This window comes from Aphelocoma coerulescens (assembly GCF_041296385.1).
Source record: "Aphelocoma coerulescens isolate FSJ_1873_10779 chromosome Z unlocalized genomic scaffold, UR_Acoe_1.0 ChrZ, whole genome shotgun sequence".
Classification (NCBI taxonomy): Eukaryota; Metazoa; Chordata; class Aves; order Passeriformes; family Corvidae; genus Aphelocoma; species Aphelocoma coerulescens.
In genome coordinates, this window is record NW_027184085.1 from 25,743,037 (window position 1) to 25,753,053 (window position 10,017).

At 41.9% G+C, this 10,017-nt stretch overlaps 1 protein-coding gene across 2 annotated transcripts in view; it reads left to right on the forward strand.

Annotated features, from left to right (window-relative positions):
* The window catches only part of MRPS27 (mitochondrial ribosomal protein S27), a 45,059-nt gene extending 39,481 nt beyond the window's left edge, over window positions 1–5,578 (forward strand). For both annotated transcript variants that reach the window (XM_069000923.1, XM_069000924.1), the window contains exons 10-11: window positions 984–1,139; window positions 5,174–5,578. In XM_069000923.1, coding sequence (XP_068857024.1) covers window positions 984–1,139; window positions 5,174–5,413 — 396 coding nt within the window. In that variant the 3' untranslated portion in view covers window positions 5,414–5,578. The remainder of the gene's footprint in view (window positions 1–983; window positions 1,140–5,173) is intronic.
* The last annotated feature ends 4,439 nt before the right edge of the window (window positions 5,579–10,017 follow it).

Sequence of the window (10,017 nt, forward strand, 5' to 3'; positions counted from 1 at the left end):
GATTCAGTCCATTTATAAGGTCTGCACTAACTAATGGACTTGGGGCTTAGGAGTGCTGTGGGGAATCAGGCTGATCCTGGAGTCAGACAGCTTAGGAGTGACTTAGGATGTCACTACGACATGGGCTGGAGCATAGAAACATCACTGAAGCCTCTCCTTTTCTTGGTACTTTTTCCTGAAGGTGTCTCTGGTGATGGGAGCCTCCCTTTTGCTCATATCACTACTAAGCTTGCAGTCTCCCCTAACAGACAAAAGTCCAGGGCACTGCTCAGCAGGTACTCCTACCTATTGCTCTGTTTTCTGAAGCTTCTCGGTGTAATATTGGACAGTCCAAGACAGGTCACATCTGCAACTTCCACCATTTTAAGTTACCACTTCGGATGTGTGGTTTTCGAGATATCTTTCTTACTCTTAAGTCTGAAGAACTCAGCTTAATACACTGGTGATTTTTTCTGCTTACAAACCCTAGAAAACTTAAGGAACTCGTCATCTTGCTCTGGGTTGTAGATGAACATCCCAGTGTTGAAACAAGGCTGTATCTGTCTCTGATGCAACAGGTCCATAGAAGATCCGATCTGTCTGCATACTGATACTCTAAAAATAGTAAATGCTAGTAATACCTAGAAATGCTATCTATATAGGGGTATGTTTTACTTTGTTCCGGGAACAGCTAAGAACTTGTAAAAGAAGGTTCTTGCTGATTGTTTACTAATGCTGCGTCTCGATACATATCTAGTAGTAGAGCCCAAAAAGCAATGGAATGACTGTGAGTGAGAGCCACACACTTCAAGATCAAAAGCACAGTACAAAATTCTTCCAAGATTGTCTCATTTCCTTTTAGAATTTGGTTTTCTGTTTCGCATATACAGAAGTAATCTCAAAATACAAGGTAATTCATGAAGTTTTTGAATACATGACAGTTGTGTTACTTAAATTGTATTTCCAAACTCTTTATTCTAACCATGACAAATGTGATTATTCAGCTTGATGCCCTGGAGACCATTTTACAGTCTGTCCTTGAAGCCAAATCTGATCCAGAATCTGCTGAACAACCCAAGAAATTAGAGCAGAAGTCACAATGTGCAGAGTCAGAAGAAACAGAGCAGTCTAAAGTACATGAGTACTACAGCCGATTCAAGGTAAGACAGTTTAATTTATCTAAATATTCTAAGCTGTGGTGGATCTCTGTGATACATACTAGAAAATATAAATGCTGATTTACTATGGCTAGTAGACTGGCACCCCTTCAGTGCATCAGGAGTTCTGTTTGGCATTTTTGAAACTGATGTCACCTTGCATTTTCACTTCTCCAAACAGGAAGCAGTAGCCTACAAAGACATAAAAGCTCAAGGCCACTTGTGTTTAGTCTGTCTGCTGGAATTTTATCTTCACTTTTCATACATCAAAATGATAATTCCAGTCTTATTTGCAAAAGTGGTATGTCATTAGAGACCCATTATTTGACCTTGTGTGGGGTCTTTTGCTCATTAAAGTAAATTGTAATAGATGTGAGACTACCCTGAATTTATTGTCCATTTGTGTACATTATTATTATGTATGATAACAGTAAGAAACACAAAAAGCTGTTCATTAGAGTGCATCTATATAATGAGTGCATTTTATTTGATCATGTCGTAGCTATAAATTAGCTAAATGAGCTAATTTTTTTTTATCATCTCTGATTTGTGCTGTGGTAAAAATCGAGTACTTCAGGTTGAAACTCATCTGGCTTATAGTTCCAGGAGCAGTACTCTTTCCATAGCCCATCAGTTTCCATTGTTGCTATCACCTGGATGGCTGAGACCTTGAACAGTTGTGCTGGATGCAGACTGTTCTAAAGAAATTTCAAAAGTTTAAAGACTAGTAGCCTGTGGTTTCAACTCACACACACACACCTCTCCTTGCTTTAATTTTTACTTACATAACTTTGCTACTAATCTTTAGATATTAAGATTTTGTTGTAGGCAGTTAAAACTTTTTAATTGAGGTGTTTGGGAATCAGTGGGTGCTCAGCATATGGTAATTAATGCCTGGATGAATTACAGTGAATTAGGTAAACACAAGTGTCCTTTGAAGGAGGGAGTGAGACATTTTATGTGTCTCTCATTGTCTATGCATTATCTAGCCTTGGGGAAAATAATGCGGAGTGTTCAAAATGAGGTCTGAATATCAAATTGGGGACTAGTGCCAAGAGTGTGGTTTTCTTCTCAGCTCAACCTTTCCACAAATTCCATAATTAGCCCAATTCAGACATTCCCTGGTGTGGCAGTGAGTGACTTTTGGCCAAAAAACTAGTCCCAGTGTTTAAGATCTGATCAGGAAAGTCTGAATATGAGAAAGACATAGCCCCTATGTGGCATCTAGGTATCCAACAGTAATTGTATGTCATTAAGCCAAAATTCCTGGTTGTCTGAATGAGAAAAGGAGCTCTTGAGTCAGGATGCCATTTCATCTAAGCCTGAAGGAGTTCCTAGATTCTTCTCTCAAATCCATTAGGCCAGCAATAGCCACTTTTCCCAGCTGAGCCCTGGGACACCTACAGGTGTAGTTCACAGGGCAGAGTAGCACACTAGAAATCCGTACAAGTGTGAGGGAAGGTGGCAGCTCTGGATCAACCTGGTTATGTGTGCCTTCCCAGCTGCTGTCCCAGCACAGATGATCTCCCTCTTCTGTGTAACCCCAGCACAGGATTTGCACTTCTGCTGCTGAAAACAATTCAGTTGCACTTTGTCCAGCCCTGCATTGATTAGCCAGTACATCCAAGTCTTTCTGCTTGAGCTCAAAACCAATTGCTTCTTCCTCCTGCACTCCCAGTTTTGTTTCACAAATCATACGCTACAATACAAGGAAGAGCATATGGATTTGTTCCAGACATACACGTGCTCCTCCATGGTACTCCATGGAATGGCTTCTGTGTCTCATACCAACCTTCAGAGCAACTGTTTGTGGAAGTACCTGAAAAAGGCATGGAAGTCTAACAGATATGGATACTTGTCCTTTACTTCCACTAAAACAAACAGGACTTGATGGCATTTGGCTCTTTCCAGAAAAAGCCGTTAGAGCTGTAATCTAGACTCTGACACTCATTTGTATTGTAATTACCTGTTTTCAGATCCCGTATGCTGGGGCTTACTGCTCAGTATAGCGTTCCTCAGACAATTCTTTCCATCTGTGTCAATGATCAGTAGGCAGCAAACATTTTATCACATAAATGCTGGGAACACCATCTCTAAAAGCAGTGCACCTTCCCTAACTTGTCTGCATGCAGAGCCCTGGAGACTGCTTATGAAAATCATGATTTAGCCATTTAAGAATGTGCCCTTTTGGTACCTGCGGGACATACAACCTGCTGCTTTCCTAAATCGGTATTACTAATGTATAAGAGAAGAGCAGGAAGTATTCCAGGATACCACTGATACCAGTAAATGGCTTGGGAGACAAGACCTGCTAGTTTACAGTTTACTGCCTTTCTGTAGTTCAATTTCCTATGTTTATGTTCAGCCCCTTTTCAGCACATTCTTGGTAGAGTTTAATGCGAAGAGTGTGAATGATCTAAACTAGTTACATTAAAACTATGTATCTAATCTGTAAAATGAGCATAGCTGTCAAGTTTCTTCCCCAAACCTGAGCTGTACAGTCTCTTCAGTTTTCTCACTGATGCCTTATGTACTTAGTGATCTCAAATACAATGGAGACTAATACACCTAAGTAAGTTTGAGTTTGGTTTTAGTCCATTAGCCTTGAAGACATTGACTTTGTTTTCATTCTTTATCATAAAATCAAAAAGCAGACAGAACCAAACACCCAAGCCCCTCAGACCTGCATGTCTAGCATTTTAAAGAGTCTTTAATCTGCTGTCTGTCCAGTTCAGACCTCCAAGGTAAAACACAACAAAGCCTGCAGTTGTGTTGGCTAAGGGAGGGAGAAGAGTAGAGGCCTCAGAGGGGACATAATAGCTTCCTGCCTAAGAACAAATCAGAGCCTCCAGACGGGAGCTGAGGGGAAGTGCCCATGCAGATTATTGCTGGCATAAGCTGGTAGGAAGAACACTGTGGACCAGCTGCACAGTGCATAAACTTTCAGTGGTAACTGGAAGTCTGGATATCTGCATGGCTCTAGAACTGCATTTTGTTTGGAGGAAAACAATCCACATATCTTCTTTCCATTATCCTGCAATGCAAAACAAGAAGTTCAATCATTCAAATGAAAAAGGTATGGATGTACCTTTCATTAGAACACATACTTATTTTAAATATTTTTGCAAATGCTGGGCTGAGTAAAATGTTTTATTTAAAAGAAGTCGGGAAAATGTGTTTTTATCTAGTGAGTGAACAAGGGATAAAGAATTTTCCAGTGCTGTATCATCTCCTTGGTTGTGTATCTGCACTTTCAAGGCAATTAATCAGAATGTTAGGGAGCCATCAGGCTAAAGATTACAGAAAGCCAGAAATAGTATCTCTGGGTGATTCATCATCTCAAGTGAATTAACATTTTTATGCTGCAGGAAATCCATATAAGTAAAGCTCAAGAAAGAAAACTGGAGTTTCTAACTGAAGCTTTGCTCTTAGTTTTAGTGTAGAATATCCCTGAAAAAAAATCCCTTGCTGTAACAGTGTTGCATAATCTATGCAAGTGTAGTCACACCTCAGACACAGTAAATTGGAAGAAAATATGGGAGCTACTTACTTTGCTGTTAGAAAGAGAACATTTGAATTGAGTGAACCTGTTGGGAGGGATGCTGATGCAGGCAGTGTGGATGAAATCATGCAACTGGTTTTGAGGCAAGACACAAAACCAAAGTTTTGTGTTTCTATTTATTGTGGTTAACTAGTCAGCTGATCTTTGTTAATACCAGATAACTGAACTTGGAAAAAGAAGAGAACTTGAGTAGTTAATGAAAATGAAATTTCATTGGTTCAGTTTTATTGCTAAGAAGAAGAATGGCCTAGAGGTTAGCATTTCAAGAAATGGTAGCAACTACCACAGCTGAAACACTTTCCTGTGAGTTACCTGGCCTGTGCAGCAGCAATAATAATAATAATAATAACAATAATAATAATAATAATTCAATCAGTGATATGTTGGTTATAGAGAAGTACTTTTTGTGTCTGATTGTTTTGTGATTGACTGGCTTTCTCCTTGACACTCCCTACCAAATCTCTTTTTCTGACAGGAGCTGTACTCCAAGCTGCATTCACTTGGCAAGGTTGAATCTGAAAGCCTGTTAACCCTGACCACCCAACTTGTCAAGGAAAAACTGCCAGAATGTGAAGCAGAAGACATTGCAAAACATGAGCAGAACCTGAAGAAGTGGGAAGAACTACAAGTACTTCTCATTGAGAGAGAAAGAGAGATGAGAGAACAGGCTAAGCAGGAAATGGAAGCTAGAAAGCTAGCTAAAGCATCTGCTTAGTACTGGAACTAGGAATGCAGTGGTATGCATTCCTCTGTCAGTGAACTGCTCACCATTATTAATATTTCACTTCAATCATGCTGCAGGTGTGACTGCCGTATGCAAATTAAGCATACCACTTTGCCTGTTTCCTGAAGTAAAGCACATGTGGTTTAGAAATCTTCATCCTGTATATGATGTATTTTTCTTCTACCATCAGCCAGGCAAGAGATGGGATAGAGACAATACAAAGAAACAAAGCCATAAGGGGTAGTTTGCCTGTTATGAAAGGTCTAGAGGGTGGAAGGAACAAAAGAAAAGGGAAGAATTTCAAACACAAGTTGTTTCAGTAGGAGTTTCTCACAGGAAAGAATGTCTTTGCTACTCTGAACTTCAGACACTTAAGAGGATTAACATATGTTGATTGGGTTTTTTTCTTTTTCCTAACCCATTTGGAAAATTCAGGCTACTATGCATGGAGTTGAAAGCCTAACTTTAGGTCATTTTTAAAACTACTGGAGAGTTTCAGCCTAGTGCGTTAGCACTTGTACATTCAGTCAGATGTGTCTTTACTGTAAGGATGTTAGAAATTTCTGAATTTACTGGTGCTGTTTCGCTCCTTTTCTAAAGTCACTAGAGAAACGTGCAATCACCTCGGCACACATCAAGGAGCCTCACACTGCAGTGCACTTTCCTTTTATATTCTAGGCACTGTTTCATGGGGTTTTTGACCTAATTCCTTTCACGGTCCCATGCCCCGTTCTTCAGATCACTAAAACAATGTAGCTATTCACAGGAGCTATTCACAGGAAATGGCAAGGGAGGAAAGAATCATAGTGCATTGATTATGGTTGTGAGCATCATCATCCTTCCCTTCATACATTCCCACCGAATCTTGTCAGCTGCAGCTAGCAGCTTTTTGCAGTGTTTAGTGGGACAACGTCCTTTAAAACAGGGAGACCTGAGCAACAGCCCTGCTGTAATTGCAGTTTGTTAGGGCACCAGCACTATTGTCTCTGTGCTTTACCACAGGGTCTAAATAAGCATTTTGAGTTTTATTGTGCATCTGTCTAGTTTTGCAGTGATAAAACTCACATCACAAACCAACTGTAAATCCAGTGAGAACATGCTGCAGACCTGTGAACTTGTTTTAAGTGTAGGAAAGCATACATGAAATACACCAGATGCCTTTCTTAGAATTCCCAGCAAACACAATCAGAGCCTGACTGCTCTTTCATGTCCAAGAAACTTTACCCTGTCTTGTCACCAAGTCCCATAGTTTCTCCCATAGAGCAATAAGAGAGTGCTGTTTCCAGCCCGGTAAGTGGATGATTTTGTGGCTTGTCTAGTAGTGGACTTTCCTGGACAACTTCTGAGGAAAGTCTCCTGAATTTTTTTTTCTCTTTCTTGGTCTAAATGCTTTCTGATTACTAGGAGAAGTTAGGGAGCCTTGAGGAAGAGTAGAAGGCCAAATACACTCTTAAGAACAATTTCCTTAAAACTGGTGGTTTTAAAGAGGTCACAGTCACTCCTGATTGAGACACAGGAGAATGTAGTGTCCCTTCCCTGTGCACATGTTTCAGTTCTTTAGTTTCAGAACATGGGTTGTAGCTACAGAGGTTCATGATCACTCCTGCATCCAAAGTCCTGAATGATCTTCTCTCTACAGGCATCAGGTGTTGGGATCTTCACTATAATTTTACACATTTCTCCTTGGTTTTTGTTGGCCTCTTGGCAGCACAAGGAGCCTGTTTCTGGCTGTACCTCCACCCTCCCTCCCTCAGCCTGCTGGTAGATACACTAGGCTGCTAATGTTAATTGAGCTCCAGCAAGCTGCCAGCTGCTATGTCCCCGCTGTCTCGCAGGCTTGGCTTCACTTCCCCCACAACTACCCCCCTTTCCATTTATTTAGACTTAACTATTACAGCAACAGGAGAAAAAAAAAATCTTCCTGTGAGCTCTGAGTAGCCTGCTAGTGAATATTGTAGGTTCCCTCTTTGTTTTACTCCAGGCATGCGGATTGGAATCCTCTGACCGCAGTTCAAGGTGTAAACTTAAACCAGTAGCTACAACCTTTCTCTGCCTTTTCCCCAGTCTCCTCCCATATTGCCCTCTGCCCTTGGCAGAAGGGGGTTTCTTTGCCAAAGGCTTTGCAGGCAAATCAGATGCTTGGGGCCAGATGAAGGACACCAAACCCAAGACCTGCAGCAGAGGATCCAGATTATTTGTGACATAAGCCAAATTTTTTGACAAGCCCTCTCATTTATCTGTCCCTTTGGTATCACTCTGAGTGAGGAGGCACTTTTGACACTTGCACCAGCTGGACCAGCTGCACACGAGGGACCTTCTTCCCCTTAGGCCCCAGCTAAGTATTTCTCCATGGTTCAGTAGCTACTGTCTTGCTCCGCCCCACCCCAGGTTTCACCGTGGTCTCAACAGCAACCAGTTTCTAAAGTTTTGTCTAGCCAAACTGTTTTCACACCTAGCAAATCCTCACGTTTCCAATACACGTACCTGCACCCTCCTGAATTCTCCAGAAATCCTCTCTGCTGCTTCCTTTTTGATCTCACCTGTGATCCCCTTCAAGTTCCTCTGATATATCAACTCACATTTATTTGTTCCCCTTCTCCAAGGAAGCTAGCCATGTCTCTGCCCTACATCCAGATCTCAGTGGTGCAAGCAGCTTGGGCTGCTCAGGCACCCTGAGGTTTGAGGACCTTGGATAGAGCTGAATCTCAAGAGGTTCAAATCATGTATTAGCAAATGAAGCTTGAGCAGAGAGAGGGAGGTACTCTCCTCCTTGTGCTCTCTCCTACCTGCTGGCTTTGAGCAAGGTCAACAGTAAGGTGGACAAATTGTCAGACACGATAATTCAGAGACCTGTTCAGGCATGTGCTCATCTTCCTCAGGAGGACACATGCAGTAGCTGTGTACCAAATGCAACAGCATGAAAAATCAACAGAATGTCAACTAACCTGGCTTAATTTACCTGCTTTTCTCCTTCCCACTCCAGGAAAACTCACACTTGATTATTTGCCCCCTTGCATAAATCATGTTGCACACAGCACCTGTTTTTTACCTGCTTGCTGGTAACTCTTAAAAAAGAAGTTTGAAAAACCCTTGTAGCAGCACCTAGGAGGGAAACTGGGCCCCAAGTAGTGAAAAGCCCAGCTGCCTGAGGCCGTGTGTGCTCTGCTGTGTTTGCTATCGCCTGCTGTGATGCAGCTGTCCACATTTAGAAGGAGGAGGGGCGGGGAAGTCGTACAGCCGCTTTTGATCTGTTGCTGCTTAAATGTGAGCTCTGATGCTAAGGGAAGAATGTGGATGTGTATATATATGCATATAAAAAAATAACTTTGTGCTCTACAAACACAAAAAGCTCTGAGTTCATCCAGCCTTGCTCCCTGGTACTTGATTTGGCATTTGATGCAAGCTCACAACCCAATGAGCACTTTCTCACTAGGAAGCTCTCAAGCTTTTTGAAGCATTTATGGTTCTTGCTGTTCTGTTTCAGACAGCTGTCTAGACCTTTCTGTGTGTGAATAGGGCTGGCTAAATATTTCCTGGAGGGGACAGACCAAAGTCTTTCTTAGTAGTAACACTAGCTCATATTTTTGAACACTCTCCTAGAAATGTTCCTTCACATCCTGTTTTCATTTGACTACAGCTGTGATTAGGATTAAAGCTTTTGCAGTTTCTCCCTTGTCAGTATATTTCTAAATCACAGGAGTGCATCTTTCTTCATGCAAGTTTTTGAATAATTTCCCTACTCATTTTCCTGGTGTTTTTATAGCTCGGGGAAAATCTCCCGTTGCTATAAGCAGTATATTGGCATGCATAGTCACTGAGCTGTGACAAGCAGCCCAAATAATACCTGACTGTGGTAGTGTGTATGGTACAGCACTGCCAGACTTACACATGCCAGACACAGTTAACAGCTCTCCCGTGTTTTCCTAAGTGTGGGAGAGACCTTTCAACAATACTAGCCAAAAGAAACAGAAGCCAATACAAATGCAAAGCCCTGCTTGGTATGTTGGTAAGAATTTGGCTGCTCTTAAGAGAAAAAAAGTGGCATCCCAATTCAAACCTATGGCAGACACCAAATTTACTGCTGCTGAGGCAAGCAGATATGTAACTCTTCCTCCCATGAGCGTTACTGGCGGAACAGTTCCAGCAAAGCACTGAAGGTCATTATCCATTATTCACTAGAAGAAAATTACATATTTATACCCTTGCAGCTCAAATGAATTTGCCAGAAGCCTTGCACAGATGGGCCCTATTTATGGTAAGACCTGACCTTGCCAAGATAAGGTTACAAGATGATTTCAGACCTGGTCATATGCTGTGTCCTACGCACAGCGCTGGTGTCAAGCACTTGCTCCCTCCCTAAGTGGCCTGTCCGAGCTGCTTTCCTGCCCATCCCAGGGTTCTCTGGTCACCCTAAAACTCTAGGACTAAGGTGATGATGCTTGCCAGCTTTAGGTGAAGGTTGGCTGGTACTAGGGGGTTTCTGACCTGAGCAGTCATCACTGTGCTGTTGAGACAGACAGAAGACAGCCTGGGGCGCAGTTTAGCAAGCATTCTCTCTTCCCTTGCCTCCAAAGGAAGCTGGAGTTAACAGTTAC